This window comes from Oncorhynchus nerka, unplaced genomic scaffold, assembly GCF_034236695.1.
Source record: "Oncorhynchus nerka isolate Pitt River unplaced genomic scaffold, Oner_Uvic_2.0 unplaced_scaffold_870, whole genome shotgun sequence".
NCBI classification, from domain to species: domain Eukaryota; kingdom Metazoa; phylum Chordata; class Actinopteri; order Salmoniformes; family Salmonidae; genus Oncorhynchus; species Oncorhynchus nerka.
The window spans coordinates 15,001-35,003 of record NW_027040415.1 but is presented as its reverse complement, the minus strand read 5'-3'; the positions used below and the strand labels follow the sequence as shown (position 1 = coordinate 35,003).

Sequence of the window (20,003 nt, the reverse complement as noted above, 5' to 3'; positions counted from 1 at the left end):
GCTGGTTAGACATCGGAGGGAAACGATCCCCTTTGCTGGTTAGACGTTTCAGGGAAACGATCCCCTTTGCCGGTTAGACGTCGGAGGGAAACGATCCCCTTTGCTGGTTAGACGTCGGAGGGAAACGATCCCCTTTGCTGGTTAGACGTTTCAGGGAAACGATCCCCTTTGCCGGTTAGACGTCGGAGGGAAACGATCCCCTTTGCCGGTTAGACGTTTCAGGGAAACGATCCCCTTTGCCGGTTAGACGTTTCAGGGAAACGATCCCCTTTGCCGGTTAGACGTTTCAGGGAAACGATCCCCTTTGCCGGTTAGACGTCGGAGGGAACTATCCCCTTTGCCGGTTAGACGTCGGAGGGAAACGATCCCCTTTGGTGATTAGACGTTTCAGGGAAACGATCCCCTTTGGTGGTTAGACGTTTCAGGAAACGACCCCCTTTGCTGGTTAGACGTCGGAGGGAACTATCCCCTTTGCTGGTTAGACGTCGGAGGGAAACGATCCCCTTTGGTGGTTAGACGTTTCAGGAAACTATCCCCTTTGGTGGTTAGACGCTTCAGGAAACGATCCCTTGCTGGTTAGACGTTTCAGGAAACGATCCCCTTTGGTTAGACGTTTCAGGGAAACGATCCCCTTTGCTGGTTAGACGTCGGAGGGAACTATCCCCTTTGCTGGTTAGACGTCGGAGGGAAACGATCCCCTTTGGTGGTTAGACGTTTCAGGGAAACGATCCCCTTTGCTGGTTAGACGTCGGAGGGAACTATCCCCTTTGCTGGTTAGACGTCGGAGGGAAACGATCCCCTTTGGTGGTTAGACGTTTCAGGGAAACGATCCCCTTTGGTGGTTAGACGTTTCAGGAAACGACCCCCTTTGCTGGTTAGACGTCGGAGGGAACTATCCCCTTTGCTGGTTAGACGTCGGAGGGAAACGATCCCCTTTGGTGGTTAGACGTTTCAGGGAAACGATCCCCTTTGGTGGTTAGACGTTTCAGGGAAACGATCCCCTTTGCTGGTTAGACGTTTCAGGGAAACGATCCCCTTTGGTGGTTAGACGTTTCAGGTAAACGATCCCCTTTGCTGGTTAGACGTTTCAGGGAAACGATCCCCTTTGCTGGTTAGACGCTTCAGGAAACGATCCCCTTTGCTGGTTAGACGCTTCAGGGAAACGATCCCCTTTGCTGGTTAGACGCTTCAGGAAACGATCCCTTTGCTGGTTAGACGTCGGAGGGAAACGATCCCCTTTGCTGGTTAGACGCTTCAGGAAACGACCCCTTTGCTGTTTAGACGTCGGAGGGAAACGATCCCCTTTGCTGGTTAGACGTTTCAGGGAGACGATCCCCTTTGCTGGTTAGACGTTTCAGGGAAACGATCCCCTTTGCTGGTTAGACGTCGGAGGGAAACGATCCCCTTTGCTGGTTAGACGTTTCAGGGAAACGATCCCCTTTGCTGGTTAGACGTTTCAGGGAAACGATCCCCTTTGCTGGTTAGACGTTTCAGGGAACGATCCCCTTTGCTGGTTAGACGCTTAAGGGAAACGATCCCCTTTGCTGGTTAGACGCTTCAGGAAACGATCCCCTTGCTGGTTAGACGTTTCAGGAAACGATCCCCTTTGCTGGTTAGACGTTTCAGGAAACGAACCCCTTTGCTGGTTAGACGTTCAGGAAACGATCCCCTTTGCTGGTTAGACGTTTCAGGAAACGAACCCTTTGCTGGTTAGACGTCGGAGGGAAACGATCCCCTTTGGTGATTAGACGTTTCAGGGAAACGATCCCCTTTGGTGGTTAGACGCTTCAGGAAACGATCCCCTTTGCTGGTTAGACGCCGGAGGGAACTATCCCCTTTGCTGGTTAGACGTCGGAGGGAAACGATCCCCTTTGGTGGTTAGACGCTTCAGGAAACGATCCCCTTTGGTGGTTAGACGCTTAGGGAAACGATCCCCTTTGCTGGTTAGACGCTTCAGGGAAACGATCCCCTTTGGTGGTTAGACGTTAGGAAACGATCCCCTTGGTGGTTAGACGCTTCAGGGAAACGATCCCCTTTGGTGGTTAGACGCTTCAGGGAAACGATCCCCTTTGCTGGTTAGACGTTTCAGGAAAGACCCCTTGCTGGTTAGACGTTTCGGAGGGAACTATCCCCTTTGCTGGTTAGACGCGGAGGGAAACGATCCCCTTTGCTGGTTAGACGTTTCAGGGAAACGATCCCCTTTGCTGGTTAGACGTTTCAGGGAAACGATCCCCTTTGCTGGTTAGACGTTTCAGGGAAACGATCCCCTTTGCTGGTTAGACGTTTCAGGGAAACGATCCCCTTTGCTGGTTAGACGTTTCAGGAAACGAACCCCTTTGCTGGTTAGACGTTTCAGGGAACGATCCCCTTTGCTGGTTAGACGTTTCAGGGAAACGATCCCCTTTGCTGGTTAGACGTTTCAGGGAAACGATCCCCTTGCTGGTTAGACGCTTCAGGAAACGATCCCCTTTGCTGGCTAGACGCCTCAGGGAAACGATCCCCTTGCTGGTTAGACGCCTCAGGGAAACGATCCCCTTTGCTGGTTAGACGCCTCAGGGAAACGATCCCCTTTGCTGGCTAGACGCCTCAGGAAACGATCCCCTTTGCTGGTTAGACGCTTCAGGAAACGATCCCCTTTGCTGGTTAGACGTTTCAGGAAACGATCCCTTTGCCGGTTAGACGTTTCAGGGAAACGATCCCCTTTGGTGGTTAGACGTTTCAGGGAAACGATCCCCTTTGCTGGTTAGACGTTTCAGGAAACGACCCCCTTTGCTGGTTAGACGTCGGAGGGAACTATCCCCTTTGCTGGTTAGACGTCGGAGGGAAACGATCCCCTTTGGTGGTTAGACGCTTCAGGAAACGATCCCTTTGGTGGTTAGACGTTTCAGGAAACGATCCCCTTTGCTGGTTAGACGTTTCAGGGAAACGATCCCCTTTGGTGGTTAGACGTTTCAGGGAAACGATCCCCTTTGCTGGTTAGACGTTTCAGGGAAACGATCCCCTTTGCTGGTTAGACGTTTCACGGAAACGATCCCCTTTGCTGGTTAGACGTTTCAGGGAAACGATCCCCTTTGCTGGCTAGACGTCTCAGGGAAACGATCCCCTTTGCTGGTTAGACGTTTCAGGGAAACGATCCCCTTTGCTGGTTAGACGTTTCAGGGAAACGATCCCCTTTGCTGGTTAGACGTCGGAGGGAAACGATCCCCTTTGCTGGTTAGACGTTTCAGGGAAACGACCCCCTTTGCTGTTTAGACGTCGGAGGGAAACGATCCCCTTTGCTGGTTAGACGTTTCAGGGAGACGATCCCCTTTGCTGGTTAGACGTTTCAGGGAAACGATCCCCTTTGCTGGTTAGACGTCGGAGGGAAACGATCCCCTTTGCTGGTTAGACGTTTCAGGGAAACGATCCCCTTTGCTGGTTAGACGTTTCAGGGAAACGATCCCCTTTGCTGGTTAGACGTTTCAGGGAAACGATCCCCTTTGCTGGTTAGAAGTTTCAGGGAAACGATCCCCTTTGCTGGTTAGACGTTTCAGGGAAACTATCCCCTTTGCTGGTTAGACGTTTCAGGGAAACGATCCCCTTTGCTGGCTAGACGTCTCAGGGAAACGATCCCCTTTGCTGGTTAGACGTTTCAGGGAAACGATCCCCTTTGCTGGTTAGACGTTTCAGGGAAACGATCCCGTTTGCTGGTTAGACGTCGGAGGGAAACGATCCCCTTTGCTGGTTAGACGTTTCAGGGAAACGACCCCCTTTGCTGTTTAGACGTTGGAGGGAAACGATCCCCTTTGCTGGTTAGACGTTTCAGGGAGACGATCCCCTTTGCTGGTTAGACGTTTCAGGGAAACGATCCCCTTTGCTGGTTAGACGTCGGAGGGAAACGATCCCCTTTGCTGGTTAGATGTTTCAGGGAAACGATCCCCTTTGCTGGTTAGACGTTTCAGGGAAACGATCCTCTTTGCTGGTTAGACGTTTCAGGGGAACGATCCTCTTTGCTGGTTAGACGTTTCAGGGAAACGATCCCCTTTGCTGGTTAGACGTTTCAGGGGAACGATCCTCTTTGCTGGTTAGACGTTTAAGGGAAACGATCCCTTTGCTGGTTAGACGCTTCAGGAAACGATCCCCTTTGCTGGTTAGACGTTTCAGGGAAACGATCCCCTTTGCTGGTTAGACGTTTCAGGGAAACGATCCCCTTTGCTGGTTAGACGTTTCAGGGAAACGATCCCCTTTGCTGGTTAGACGTTTCAGGGAAACGATCCCCTTTGCTGGTTAGACGTCGGAGGGAAACGATCCCCTTTGCTGGTTAGACGTTTCAGGAAACGAACCCCTTTGCTGGTTAGACGTCGGAGGGAACTATCCCCTTTGCTGGTTAGACGTCGGAGGGAAACGATCCCCTTTGGTGGTTAGACGTTTCAGGGAAACGATCCCCTTTGGTGGTTAGACGTTTCAGGGAAACGATCCTCTTTGCTGGTTAGACGTTTCAGGGAAACGATCCCCTTTGGTGGTTAGACGTCGGAGGGAACTATCCCCTTTGCTGGTTAGACGTCGGAGGGAAACGATCCCCTTTGGTGGTTAGACGTTTCAGGGAAACGACTCCCTTTGCTGGTTAGACGTCGGAGGGAACTATCCCCTTTGCTGGTTAGACGTCGGAGGGAACTATCCCCTTTGCTGGTTAGACGTCGGAGGGAAACGATCCCCTTTGCTGGTTAGACGTCGGAGGGAAACGATCCCCTTTGCTGGTTAGACGTTTCAGGGAAACGATCCCTTTTGCTGGTTAGACGTTTCAGGGAAACGATCCCTTTTGCCGGTTAGACGTTTCAGGGAGACGATCCCCTTTGCCGGTTAGACGTTTCAGGGAGACGATCCCCTTTGCCGGTTAGACGTTTCAGGGAAACGATCCCCTTTGCCGGTTAGACGTTTCAGGGAAACGATCCCCTTTGCCGGTTAGACGTTTCAGGGAAACGATCCCCTTTGCCGGTTAGACGTTTCAGGGAAACGATCCCCTTTGCCGGTTAGACGTTTCAGGGAAACGAACCCCTTTGCCGGTTAGACGTCGGAGCGGAACGATCCCCTTTGCCGGTTAGACGTCGGAGGAACGATCCCCTTTGCCGGTTAGACGTCGGAGGGAAACGATCCCCTTTGCCGGTTAGACGTTTCAGGGAAACGATCCCCTTTGCCGGTTAGACGTTTCAGGGAAACGATCCCCTTTGCCGGTTAGACGTTTCAGGGAAACGATCCCCTTTGCCGGTTAGACGTTTCAGGGAAACGATCCCCTTTGCCGGTTAGACGTTTCAGGGAAACGATCCCCTTTGCCGGTTAGACGTTTCAGGGAAACGATCCCCTTTGCCGGTTAGACGTCGGAGGGAAACGATCCCCTTTGCTGGTTAGACGTCGGAGGGAAACGATCCCCTTTGCCGGTTAGACGTCGGAGGGAAACGATCCCCTTTGCCGGTTAGACGTTTCAGGGAAACGATCCCCTTTGCCGGTTAGACGTTTCAGGGAAACGATCCCCTTTGCTGGTTAGACGCTTTCAGGAAACGATCCCCTTTGCCGGTTAGACGTTTCAGGAAACGATCCCCTTTGCCGGTTAGACGCTTCAGGGAAACGATCCCCTTGCGGTTAGACGTTTCAGGGAAACGATCCCCTTTGCCGGTTAGACGTCGGAGGGAAACGATCCCCTTTGCCGGTTAGACGTTTCAGGGAAACGATCCCCTTTGCCGGTTAGACGTCGGAGGGAAACGATCCCCTTTGCCGGTTAGACGTCGGAGGGAAACGATCCCCTTTGCCGGTTAGACGTTTCAGGGAAACGATCCCCTTTGCCGGTTAGACGTCGGAGGGAAACGATCCCCTTTGCCGGTTAGACGTCGGAGGGAAACGATCCCCTTGCCGGTTAGACGCTTCAGGGAAACGATCCCCTTTGCCGGTTAGACGCTTCAGGGAAACGATCCCCTTGCCGGTTAGACGCTTCGGAGGGAAACGATCCCCTTTGCTGGTTAGACGCTTCAGGGAAACGATCCCCTTTGGTGATTAGACGCTTCAGGGAAACGATCCCCTTTGGTGGTTAGACGTTTCAGGAAACGACCCCCTTTGCTGGTTAGACTTCGGAGGGAACTATCCCCTTTGCTGGTTAGACGTCGGAGGGAAACGATCCCCTTTGGTGGTTAGACGTTTCAGGGAAACTATCCCCTTTGGTGGTTAGACGCTTCAGGAAACGATCCCTTTGCTGGTTAGACGCTTTCAGGAAACGATCCCCTTGGTGGTTAGACGCTTCAGGAAACGATCCCCTTTGCTGGTTAGACGCTCGGAGGGAACTATCCCCTTGCTGGTTAGACGTTCGGAGGGAAACGATCCCCTTTGGTGGTTAGACGTTTCAGGAAACGATCCCCTTGCTGGTTAGACGCCGGAGGGAACTATCCCCTTTGCTGGTTAGACGCCGGAGGAAACGATCCCCTTTGGTGGTTAGACGTTTCAGGGAAACGATCCCCTTTGGTGGTTAGACGCTTCAGGAAACGTTTTGCTGGTTAGACGCCGGAGGGAACTATCCCCTTTGCTGGTTAGACGTCGGAGGGAAACGATCCCCTTTGGTGGTTAGACGTTTCAGGGAAACGATCCCCTTTGGTGGTTAGACGTTTCAGGAAACGACCCCCTTTGCTGGTTAGACGTCGGAGGGAACTATCCCCTTTGCTGGTTAGACGTCGGAGGGAAACGATCCCCTTTGGTGGTTAGACGTTTCAGGGAAACTATCCCCTTTGGTGGTTAGACGTTTCAGGGAAACGATCCCCTTTGCTGGTTAGACGTTTCAGGGAAACGATCCCCTTTGGTGGTTAGACGTTTCAGGGAAACGATCCCCTTTGCTGGTTAGACGTCGGAGGGAACTATCCCCTTTGCTGGTTAGACGTCGGAGGGAAACGATCCCCTTTGGTGGTTAGACGTTTCAGGGAAACGATCCCCTTTGCTGGTTAGACGTCGGAGGGAACTATCCCCTTTGCTGGTTAGACGTCGGAGGGAAACGATCCCCTTTGGTGGTTAGACGTTTCAGGGAAACGATCCCCTTTGGTGGTTAGACGTTTCAGGAAACGACCCCCTTTGCTGGTTAGACGTCGGAGGGAACTATCCCCTTTGCTGGTTAGACGTCGGAGGGAAACGATCCCCTTTGGTGGTTAGACGTTTCAGGGAAACGATCCCCTTTGGTGGTTAGACGCTTTCAGGGAAACGATCCCCTTTGCTGGTTAGACGTTTCAGGAAACGATCCCCTTTGCTGGTTAGACGCTTAGGGAAACGATCCCCTTTGCTGGTTAGACGAGGGAAACGATCCCCTTTGCTGGTTAGACGCTTCAGGGAAACGATCCCCTTTGCTGGTTAGACGCTTCAGGGAAACGATCCCCTTTGCTGGTTAGACGCTTCAGGAAACGATCCCCTTTGCTGGTTAGACGCTTCAGGGAAACGATCCCCTTTGCTGGTTAGACGTTTCAGGGAAACGATCCCCTTTGCTGGTTAGACGTTTCAGGGAAACGATCCCCTTTGCTGGTTAGACGTTTCAGGGAAACGATCCCCTTTGCTGGTTAGACGTTTCAGGGAAACGATCCCCTTTGCTGGTTAGACGTCGGAGGGAAACTACCCCCTTTGCTGTTTAGACGTCGGAGGGAAACGATCCCCTTTGCTGGTTAGACGTTTCAGGGAAACGATCCCCTTTGCTGGTTAGACGTTTCAGGGAAACGATCCCCTTTGCTGGTTAGACGTCGGAGGGAAACGATCCCCTTTGCTGGTTAGACGTTTCAGGGAAACGATCCCCTTTGCTGGTTAGACGTTTCAGGGAAACGATCCTCTTTGCTGGTTAGACGTTTCAGGGGAACGATCCCCTTTGCTGGTTAGACGTTTAAGGGAAACGATCCCCTTTGCTGGTTAGACGTTTCAGGGAAACGATCCCCTTTGCTGGTTAGACGTTTCAGGGAAACGATCCCCTTTGCTGGTTAGACGTTTCAGGAAACGAACCCCTTTGCTGGTTAGACGTCGGAGCGGAACGATCCCCTTTGCTGGTTAGACGTTTCAGGAAACGAACCCCTTTGCTGGTTAGACGTCGGAGGGAAACGATCCCCTTTGGTGATTAGACGTTTCAGGGAAACGATCCCCTTTGGTGGTTAGACGTTTCAGGAAACGACCCCCTTTGCTGGTTAGACGTCGGAGGGAACTATCCCCTTTGCTGGTTAGACGTCGGAGGGAAACGATCCCCTTTGGTGGTTAGACGTTTCAGGGAAACGATCCCCTTTGGTGGTTAGACGTTTCAGGGAAACGATCCCCTTTGCTGGTTAGACGTTTCAGGGAAACGATCCCCTTTGGTGGTTAGACGTTTCAGGGAAACGATCCCCTTTGGTGGTTAGACGTTTCAGGGAAACGATCCCCTTTGCTGGTTAGACGCTTCAGGAAACGATCCCTTTGCTGGTTAGACGTCGGAGGGAACTATCCCCTTTGCTGGTTAGACGTCGGAGGGAAACGATCCCCTTTGGTGGTTAGACGTTTCAGGGAAACGATCCCCTTTGGTGGTTAGACGTTTCAGGGAAACGATCCCCTTTGCTGGTTAGACGTTTCAGGGAAACGATCCCCTTTGCTGGTTAGACGTTTCAGGGAAACGATCCCCTTTGCTGGTTAGACGTTTCAGGGAAACGATCCCCTTGCTGGTTAGACGCTTCAGGGAAACGATCCCCTTTGCTGGTTAGACGCTTCAGGGAAACGATCCCCTTTGCTGGCTAGACGCCTCAGGGAAACGATCCCCTTTGCTGGTTAGACGCTTCAGGAAACGATCCCCTTTGCTGGTTAGACGCTTCAGGAAACGATCCCGCTTGCTGGTTAGACGTCGGAGGGAAACGATCCCCTTTGCTGGTTAGACGTTTCAGGGAAACGATCCCCTTTGCTGGTTAGACGTTTCAGGGAAACGATCCCTTTTGCTGGTTAGACGTTTCAGGGAGACGATCCCCTTTGCTGGTTAGACGGGAAACGATCCCCTTTGCTGGTTAGACGCTTCAGGAAACGATCCCCTTTGCTGGTTAGACGCTTTCAGGGAGACGATCCCTTTGCTGGTTAGACGTTTCAGGGAAACGATCCCCTTGCTGGTTAGACGTTTCAGGGAAACGATCCCTTTGCTGGTTAGACGTTTCAGGGAAACGATCCCCTTTGCTGGTTAGACGCTTCAGGGAAACGATCCCCTTGCTGGTTAGACGCTTCAGGGAAACGATCCCCTTTGCTGGTTAGACGCCTCAGGGAAACGATCCCCTTTGCTGGTTAGACGCTTCAGGAAACGATCCCTTTGCTGGTTAGACGCTTCAGGAAACGATCCCGCTTGCTGGTTAGACGCCGGAGGGAAACGATCCCCTTTGCTGGTTAGACGCTTCAGGGAAACGATCCCTTTGCTGGTTAGACGGGAAACGATCCCTTTGCTGGTTAGACGTTTCAGGGAAACGATCCCCTTTGCTGGTTAGACGCTTCAGGGAAACGATCCCCTTTGCTGGTTAGACGTTTCAGGAAACGATCCCCTTTGCTGGTTAGACGCCGAGGGAAACGATCCCTTTGCTGGTTAGACGCTTTCGGAAACGATCCCCTTGCTGGTTAGACGCTTTCAGGGAAACGATCCTCTTTGCTGGTTAGACGTTTCAGGGGAACGATCCTCTTTGCTGGTTAGACGTTTCAGGGAAACGATCCCCTTTGCTGGTTAGACGTTTCAGGGGAACGATCCTCTTTGCTGGTTAGACGTTTAAGGGAAACGATCCCCTTTGCTGGTTAGACGTTTCAGGGAAACGATCCCCTTTGCTGGTTAGACGTTTCAGGGAAACGATCCCCTTTGCTGGTTAGACGTTTCAGGAAACGAAAGACGAGGGAACTATCCCCTTTGCTGGTTAGACGTCGGAGGGAAACGATCCCCTTTGGTGGTTAGACGTTTCAGGGAAACGATCCCCTTTGGTGGTTAGACGTTTCAGGGAAACGATCCCCTTTGCTGGTTAGACGTTTCAGGGAAACGATCCCCTTTGCTGGTTAGACGTCGGAGGGAACTATCCCCTTTGCTGGTTAGACGTCGGAGGGAAACGATCCCCTTTGGTGGTTAGACGTTTCAGGGAAACGATCCCCTTTGGTGGTTAGACGTTTCAGGAAACGACCCCCTTTGCTGGTTAGACGTCGGAGGGAACTATCCCCTTTGCTGGTTAGACGTCGGAGGGAAACGATCCCCTTTGGTGGTTAGACGTTTCAGGAAACGATCCCCTTTGGTGGTTAGACGTTTCAGGAAACGATCCCCTTTGCTGGTTAGACGCTTCAGGAAACGATCCCCTTTGCTGGTTAGACGTTCAGGGAAACGATCCCTTTGCTGGTTAGACGCTTCAGGGAAACGATCCCCTTTGCTGGTTAGACGCTTCAGGAAACGATCCCCTTTGCTGGTTAGACGTTTCAGGGGAAACGATCCCCTTTGCTGGTTAGACGTTTCAGGGAAACGATCCCCTTTGCTGGTTAGACGTTTCAGGGAAACGATCCCCTTTGCTGGTTAGACGTTTCAGGGAAACGATCCCCTTTGCTGGTTAGACGTCGGAGGGAAACGATCCCCTTTGCTGGTTAGACGTTTCAGGGAAACGACCCCCTTTGCTGTTTAGACGTCGGAGGGAAACGATCCCCTTTGCTGGTTAGACGTTTCAGGGAAACGACCCCCTTTGCTGTTTAGACGTCGGAGGGTAACGATCCCCTTTGCTGGTTAGACGTCGGAGGGAAACGATCCCCTTTGCTGGTTAGACGTTTCAGGGAAACTATCCCCTTTGCTGGTTAGACGTCGGAGGGAACGATCCCCTTTGCTGGTTAGACGTTTCAGGGAAACGATCCCCTTTGCTGGTTAGACGTCGGAGGGAACGATCCCCTTTGCTGGTTAGACGTCGGAGGGAAACGATCCCTTTTGGTGGTTAGACGTTTCAGGGAAACGATCCCCTTTGGTGGTTAGACGTTTCAGGGAAACGATCCCCTTTGCTGGTTAGACGTTTCAGGGAAACGATCCCCTTTGGTGGTTAGACGTTTCAGGGAAACGATCCCCTTTGCTGGTTAGACGTTTCAGGGAAACGATCCCCTTTGCTGGTTAGACGTTTCAGGGAAACGATCCCCTTTGCTGGTTAGACGTCGGAGGGAAACGATCCCCTTTGCTGGTTAGACGTTTCAGGGAAACGACCCCCTTTGCTGTTTAGACGTCGGAGGGAAACGATCCCCTTTGCTGGTTAGACGTTTCAGGGAAAGATCCCCTTTGCTGGTTAGACGTTTCAGGGAAACGATCCCCTTTGGTGGTTAGACGTTTCAGGGAAACGATCCTCTTTGCTGGTTAGACGTTTCAGGGAAACGATCCCCTTTGGTGGTTAGACGTTTCAGGGAAACGATCCCTTTGCTGGTTAGACGCTTCAGGAAACGATCCCCTTTGCTGGTTAGACGCTTCAGGGAAACGATCCCTTTGCTGGTTAGACGTTTCAGGGAAACGATCCCCTTTGCTGGTTAGACGTTTCAGGGAAACGATCCCCTTTGCTGGCTAGACGTCTCAGGGAAACGATCCCCTTTGCTGGTTAGACGTTTCAGGGAAACGATCCCCTTTGCTGGTTAGACGTTTCAGGGAAACGATCCCCTTTGCTGGTTAGACGTTTCAGGGAAACGATCCCCTTTGCTGGTTAGACGCTCTCAGGGAAACGATCCCCTTGCTGGTTAGACGCTTCAGGGAAACGATCCCTTTGCTGGTTAGACGCTTCAGGAAACGATCCCCTTTGCTGGTTAGACGTCGGAGGGAAACGATCCCCTTTGCTGGTTAGACGTTTCAGGAAACGACCCCCTTTGCTGGTTAGACGAGGAAACTATCCCCTTTGCTGGTTAGACGTCGGAGGAAACGATCCCCTTTGCTGGTTAGACGTTTCAGGAAACGATCCCTTTGCTGGTTAGACGCTTCGATCCCCTTTGCTGGTTAGACGTTTCAGGGAAACGATCCCCTTTGCTGGTTAGACGTTTCAGGGAAACGATCCCCTTTGCTGGTTAGACGTTTCAGGGAAACGATCCCCTTTGCTGGTTAGACGTTTCAGGGAAACGATCCCCTTTGCTGGTTAGACGTTTCAGGGAAACGATCCCCTTTGCTGGTTAGACGTCAGGAAACGATCCCCTTTGCTGGTTAGACGTTTCAGGGAAACGATCCCCTTTGCTGGTTAGACGTTTCAGGGAAACGATCCCCTTTGCTGGTTAGACGTCGGAGGGAACGATCCCCTTTGGTGGTTAGACGTTTCAGGGAAACTATCCCCTTTGCTGGTTAGACGTCGGAGGGAACGATCCCCTTTGCTGGTTAGACGTTTCAGGGAAACGATCCCCTTTGCTGGTTAGACGCTTCAGGGAAACGATCCCCTTTGCTGGTTAGACGTCGGAGGGAACGATCCCCTTTGGTGGTTAGACGTTTCAGGGAAACGATCCCTTTTGCTGGTTAGACGTTTCAGGGAAACGATCCCCTTTGCTGGTTAGACGTCGGAGGGAAACGATCCCCTTTGCTGGTTAGACGTTTCAGGGAAACGATCCCCTTTGCTGGTTAGACGTTTCAGGGAAACGATCCCCTTTGCTGGTTAGACGTTTCAGGGAAACGATCCCCTTTGCTGGTTAGACGTTTCAGGGAAACGATCCCCTTTGCTGGTTAGACGTTTCAGGGAAACCATCCCCTTTGCTGGTTAGACGTTTCAGGGAAACCATCCCCTTTGCTGGTTAGACGTCGGAGGGAAACGATCCCCTTTGCTGGTTAGACGTCGGAGGGAAACGATCCCCTTTGCTGGTTAGACGTCGGAGGGAAACGATCCCCTTTGGTGGTTAGACGTTTCAGGGAAACGATCCCCTTTGCTGGTTAGACGTTTCAGGGAAACGACCCCCTTTGCTGGTTAGACGTTTCAGGGAAACGATCCCCTTTGCTGGTTAGACGTCGGAGGGGAACGATCCCATTTGCTGGTTAGACGTTTCAGGGAAACGATCCCCTTTGCTGGTTAGACGTTTCAGGGAAACGACCCCCTTTGCTGGTTAGACGTTTCAGGGAAACGATTCCCTTTGCTGGTTAGACGTTTCAGGGAAACGATCCCCTTTGCTGGTTAGACGTTTCAGGGAAACGATCCCTTTGCTGGTTAGACGTTTCAGGAAACGATCCCTTTGCTGGTTAGACGTTTCAGGGAAACGATCCCCTTTGCTGGTTAGACGTTTCAGGGAAACGATCCCTTTGCTGGTTAGACGTTTCAGGGAAACGATCCCTTTGCTGGTTAGACGCTTCAGGGAAACGATCCCCTTTGCTGTTTAGACGTTTCAGGGAAACGATCCCCTTGCCCGTTAGACGTTTCAGGGAAACGATCCCCTTTGCCCGTTAGACGTTTCAGGGAAACGATCCCCTTTGCCGGTTAGACGTTTCAGGGAAACGATCCCCTTTGCTGGTTAGACGTTTCAGGGAAACGATCCCGTTAGACGTTTCAGGGAAACGATCCCCTTTGCTGGTTAGACGTTTCAGGGAAACGATCCCCTTTGCTGGTTAGACGTTTCAGGGAAACGATCCCCTTTGCTGGTTAGACGTTTCAGGGAAACGATCCCCTTTGCCGGTTAGACGTTTCAGGGAACGATCCCCTTTGCCGGTTAGACGTTTCAGGGAAACGATCCCCTTTGCCGGTTAGACGTTTCAGGGAAACGACCCCCTTTGCCGGTTAGACGTTTCAGGGAAACGACCCCCTTTGCCGGTTAGACGTTTCAGGGAAACGATCCCCTTTGCCGGTTAGACGTTTCAGGGAAACGATCCCCTTTGCTTGTTAGACGTCGGAGGGAAACGATCCCCTTTTGCTGTGACCTGATGTTGACCTCTGACCTGCAGGGAGCACGAGGTGAGCTGTGACTACCGTCCAGTGCGCTGTCCCAACAACCCCTCCTGCCCTCCTCTCCTCACCATGAACCTGGAGGGACACCTTAAGGAATGTGAACACATCAAGTGCCCTCACTCCAAATATGGGTAGGTCACACACACACACACACACACACCAGGGTTTCCGGAAAATTTGGCGCCGAACAATGGGAAATGTACTAATCAAATCAAATGTATTTATGAAGCCCTTCTTACATCAGCTGATATCTCAAAGTGCTCTACAGAAACCCAGCCTAAAACCACAAACAGCAAGCAATGCAGGTGTAGAAGCACGGTGGCTAGGAAAAACTCCCTAGAAAGGCCAAAACCTAGGAAGAAACCTAGAGAGGAACCAGGCTATGTGGGGTGGCCAGTCCTCTTCTGGCTGTGCCGGGTAGAGATTATAACAGAACATGGCCAAGATGTTCCAATGTTCATGTTCATCAGCACCTCAGGAGTAAATGTCAGTTTGGCTTTTCATAGCCAATCATTAAGAGTATCTCTACCGCTCCTGCTGTCTCTAGAGAGACAGGGTGGGAATACTCTCTGATAGGATATAACCACAGGGTGGGAATACTCTCTGATAGGATATAACCACAGGGTGGGAATACTCTCTGATAGGATATAACCACAGGGTGGGAATACTCTCTGATAGGATATAACCACAGGGTGGGAATACTCTCTGATAGGATATAACCACAGGGTGGGAATACTCTCTGATAGGATAGAACCACAGGGTGGGAATACTCTCTGATGGGATAGAACCACAGGGTGGGAATACTCTCTGATAGGATAGAACCACAGGGTGGGAACACTCTCTGATAGGATAGAACCACAGGGTGGGAATACTCTCTGATGGGATAGAACCACAGGGTGGGAATACTCTCTGATAGGATAGAACCACAGGGTGGGAATACTCTCTGATGGGATAGAACCACAGGGTGGGAATACTCTCTGATGGGATAGAACCACAGGGTGGGAATACTCTCTGATGGGATAGAACCACAGGGTGGGAATACTCTCTGATGGGATAGAACCACAGGGTGGGAATACTCCCTGATGGGATATAACCACAGGGTGGGAATACTCTCTGATAGGATAGAACCACAGGGTGGGAATACTCTCTGATAGGATAGAACCACAGGGTGGGAATACTCTCTGATGGGATAGAACCACAGGGTGGGAATACTCTCTGATGGGATAGAACCACAGGGTGGGAATACTCTCTGATGGGATAGAACCACAGGGTGGGAATACTCTCTGATGGGATAGAACCACAGGGTGGGAATACTCTCTGATAGGATAGAACCACAGGGTGGGAATACTCTCTGATGGGATAGAACCACAGGGTGGGAATACTCTCTGATGGGATAGAACCACAGGGTGGGAATACTCTCTGATGGGATAGAACCACAGGGTGGGAATACTCTCTGATGGGATAGAACCACAGGGTGGGAATACTCTCTGATGGGATAGAACCACAGGGTGGGAATACTCTCTGATGGGATAGAACCACAGGGTGGGAATACTCTCTGATGGGATAGAACCACAGGGTGGGAATACTCTCTGATAGGATAGAACCACAGGGTGGGAATACTCTCTGATAGGATAGAACCACAGGGTGGGAATACTCTCTGATAGGATAGAACCACAGGGTGGGAATACTCTCTGATAGGATAGAACCACAGGGTGGGAATACTCCCTGATAGGATATAACCACAGGGTGGGAATACTCTCTGATAGGATAGAACCACAGGGTGGGAATACTCTCCGATAGGATATAACCACAGGGTGGGAATACTCCCTGATAGGATATAACCACAGGGTGGGAATACTCTCTGATAGGATATAACCACAGGGTGGGAATACTCTCTGATAGGATAGAACCACAGGGTGGGAATACTCTCTGATAGGATAGAACCACAGGGTGGGAATACTCTCTGATGGGATAGAACCACAGGGTGGGAATACTCTCTGATAGGATAGAACCACAGGGTGGGAATACTCTCTGATAGGATAGAACCACAGGGTGGGAATACTCTCTGATAGGGTATAACCACAGGGTGGGAATACTCTCTGATAGGATAGAACCACAGGGTGGGAATACTCTCTGATAGGATAGAACCACAGGGTGGGAATACTCTCTGATAGGATAGAACCACAGGGTGGGAATACTCCCTGATAGGATAGAACCACAGGGTGGGAATACTCTCTGATAGGATAGAACCACAGGGTGGGAATACTCTCTGATAGGATAGAACCACAGGGTGGGAATCATCCCGAACATAAAGTATAAACACACACTGACCCCCCCCCTGACCTCATGTCTGACCCCTCCCTCTCCTTCTCCTCAGATGTGTGTTTATCGGTAACCAGTATACGTATTCCACACATCTGGACCCCCTGTCTGACCCCCCTCTCTCTCCCTGTCTGACCCCTCTCTCTCCCCCTGTCTGACCCCCTGTACTAACCCCTGTCTGACCCCCTGTCTGACCCCCCTCTCTCCTTCTCCTCAGATGTGTTTATTGGTAACCAGGATACGTATTCCACACATCTGGACCCCCTGTCTGACTCCCTGTCTGACCCCCTGTCTGACTTCCTCTCTCTCTCCCCCTGTCTGACCCCTCTCTCTCTCTCCCTGTCTGACCCCTCTCTCTCTCTCCCTGTCTGACCCCTCTCTCTCCTTCTCCTCAGATGTGCGTTTATCGGTAACCAGGATACGTATTCCACACATCTGGACCCCTGTCTGACCCCCTCTCTCTCCCTGTCTGACCCCCTGTCTGACCCCTCTCTCTCCCTGTCTGACCCCTGTCTGACCCCCTCTCTCTCCCCCTGTCTGACCCCCTGTCTGACCCCTCTCTCTCCCCTGTCTGACCCCCTGTCTGACCTCTCTCTCTCCCTGTCTGACCCCTCTCTCTCCTTCTCCTCAGATGTGCGTTTATCGGTAACCAGGATACGTATTCCATACATCTGGACCCCTGTCTGACCCCCTCTCTCTCCCTGTCTGACCCCTCTCTCTCTCCCTGTCTGACCCCCTGTCTGACCCCCTGTCTGACCCCTCTCTCTCCTTCTCCTCAGATGTGCGTTTATCGGTAACCAGGATACGTATTCCACACATCTGGACCCCCTGTCTGACTCCCTCTCTCTCCCCCTGTCTGACCCCTCTCTCTCTCCCTGTCTGACCCCTCTCTCTCTCCCTGTCTGACCCTTTGTCTAACCCCTGTCTGACCCCCCTGTATGACCCCTGTCTGACCCCTCTCTCTCTCCCCCTGTCTGACCCCTCTCTCTCTCCCTGTCTGACCCCTCTCTCTCTCCCTGTCTGACCCCTGTCTGACCCCTCTCTCTCCTTCTCCTCAGATGTGCGTTTATCGGTAACCAGGATACGTATTCCACACATCTGGACCCCTGTCTGACTCCCTCTCTCTCCCCTGTCTGACCCCCTGTCTGACCCCCTGTCTGACTCCCCTCTCTCCCCTGTCTGACTCCCCTCTCTCCCCCTGTCTGACCCCCTGTCTGACCCACTGTCTGACCCCTCTCTCTCTCCTTCTCCTCAGATGTGCGTTTATCGGTAACCAGGATACGTATTCCACACATCTGGACCCCTGTCTGACCCCCTCTCTCTCCCTGTCTGACCCCTCTCTCTCCCTGTCTGACCCCCCTCTCTGTCCCTGTCTGACCCCCTGTCTGACCCCTTTCTCTCTCTCCTTCTCCTCAGATGTGCGTTTATCGGTAACCAGGATACGTATTCCACACATCTGGACCTGTGTAAGTTTGAAGGGCTGAAGGAGTTCCTGCAGCAGACAGATGACAGGTACGTACAACCATGAGGTACAGGTGACCCTCCCTCTCTCTCTGATTGGTTCCATGTTGACCCTCCCTCTCTCTCTGATTGGTTCCATGTTGACCCTCCCTCTCTCTCTGATTGGTTCCATGTTGACCCTCCCTCTCTCTCTGATTGGTTCCATGTTGACCCTCCCTCTCTCTCTGATTGGTTCCATGTTGACCCTCCCTCTCTCTCTGATAGGTTCCATGTTGACCCTCCCTCTCTCTCTGATTGGTTCCATGTTGACCCTCCCTCTCTCTCTGATAGGTTCCATGTTGACCCTCCCTCTCTCTCTGATTGGTTCCATGTTGACCATCCCTCTCTCTCTGATTGGTTCCATGTTGACCCTCCCTCTCTCTCTGATTGGTTCCATGTTGACCCTCCCTCTCTCCCTGATTGGTTCCATGTTGACCCTCCCTCTCTCCCTGATAGGTTCCATGTTGACCCTCCCTCTCTCCCTGATAGGTTCCATGTTGACCCTCCCTCTCTCCCTGATTGGTTCCATGTTGACCCTCCCCCTCTCCCTGATAGGTTCCATGAGATGCAGGTGACCCTGTCTCAGAAGGACCAGGACATTGCCTTCCTGAGGTCCATGTTGACCCTCCCCCTCTCTCTGATAGGTTCCATGTTGACCCTCCCCCTCTCTCTGATAGGTTCCATGTTGACCCTCCCTCTCTCCCTGATAGGTTCCATGTTGACCCTCCCCCTCTCCCTGATAGGTTCCATGTTGACCCTCCCCCTCTCCCTGATAGGTTCCATGTTGACCCTCCCTCTCTCCCTGATAGGTTCCATGAGATGCAGGTGACCCTGTCTCAGAAGGACCAGGACATTGCCTTCCTGAGGTCCATGTTGGGGAAACTGTCTGAGAAACTGGACCAGCTGGAGAAGAACCTGGAACTGAAGTTTGGTATGAGGGGGGGTTCACCTGGGGGTTCACCTGGGGGGGGGGGGGGTTGACCTGGGGGGTGTATGTTTCTGACCTGGGGGGTGTATGTTTCTGACCTGGGGGGGGGGTGTATGTTTCTGACCTGGGGGGGTGTATGTTTCTGACCTGGGGGGGTGTATGTTTCTGACCTGGGGGGTGTATGTTTCTGACCTGGGGGTGTATGTTTCTGACCTGGGGGGGTGTATGTTTCTGACCTGGGGGGGGGGGGTGTATGTTTCTGACCTGGGGGGGTGTATGTTTCTGACCTGGGGGGTGTATGTTTCTGACCTGGGGGGGTGTATGTTTCTGACCTGGGGGGTGGTGTATGTTTCTGACCTGGGGGTGGTGTATGTTTCTGACCTGGGGGGTGGTGTATGTTTCTGACCTGGGGGTGGTGTATGTTTCTGACCTGGGGGGTGGTGTATGTTTCTGACCTGGGGGTGGTGTATGTTTCTGACCTGGGGGGTGGTGGTGTATGTTTCTGACCTGGGGGGTGGTGTATGTTTCTGACCTGGGGGGTGGTGTATGTTTCTGACCTGGGGGGTGGTGTATGTTTCTGACCTGGGGGGGTGGTGTATGTTTCTGACCTGGGGGGTGGTGTATGTTTCTGACCTGGGGGTGTGTTCTGTGTGTGTTACTGACCGGGGGTGTGTGTTTCTGACCTGGGGGGTGTATGTTTCTGACCTGGGGGGGTTGTGTTTCTGACCTGGGGGGGTGTGTGTTCCAGATGTCCTGGATGAGAACCAGAGTAAGCTGAGTGAAGACCTGATGGAGTTTAGGAGAGATGCCTCCATGCTCAACGTGAGTCTCTGATCTCTATATTACACTAGGATGACATCACACACACACTGTCTCTCTCTCTGATCTCTATATTACACTAGGATGACATCACACACACACTGTCTCTCTCTCTGATCTCTATATTACACTAGGATGACATCACACACACACTGTCTCTCTCTCTGATCTCTATATTACACTAGGATGACATCACACACACACTGTCTCTCTCTCTGATCTCTATATTACACTAGGATGACATCACACACACACTGTCTCTCTCTCTGATCTCTATATTACACTAGGATGACATCACACACACACTGTCTCTCTCTCTGATCTCTATATTACACTAGGATGACATCACACACACACTGTCTCTCTCTCTGATCTCTATATTACACTAGGATGACATCACACACACACTGTCTCTCTCTCTGATCTCTATATTACACTAGGATGACATCACACACACACTGTCTCTCTCTCTCTGATCTCTATATTATACTAGGATGACATCACACACACACTGTCTCTCTCTCTGATCTCTATATTACACTAGGATGACATCACACACA

General features: G+C 51.9%; 1 protein-coding gene across 1 annotated transcript in view; it reads left to right on the top strand.

Moving 5' to 3' along the window:
* LOC135570963 (E3 ubiquitin-protein ligase TRAF7-like) overlaps positions 1–20,003 on the top strand; it is a gene marked incomplete at its 3' end in the record, with an annotated part of 62,007 nt that overhangs the window by 35,215 nt on the left and 6,789 nt on the right. The window contains exons 7-10 of the mRNA XM_065016785.1: positions 13,871–14,005; positions 17,613–17,708; positions 18,506–18,627; positions 19,373–19,446. Of these exons, the coding sequence (XP_064872857.1) occupies positions 13,871–14,005; positions 17,613–17,708; positions 18,506–18,627; positions 19,373–19,446 (427 nt within the window). The remainder of the gene's footprint in view (positions 1–13,870; positions 14,006–17,612; positions 17,709–18,505; positions 18,628–19,372; positions 19,447–20,003) is intronic.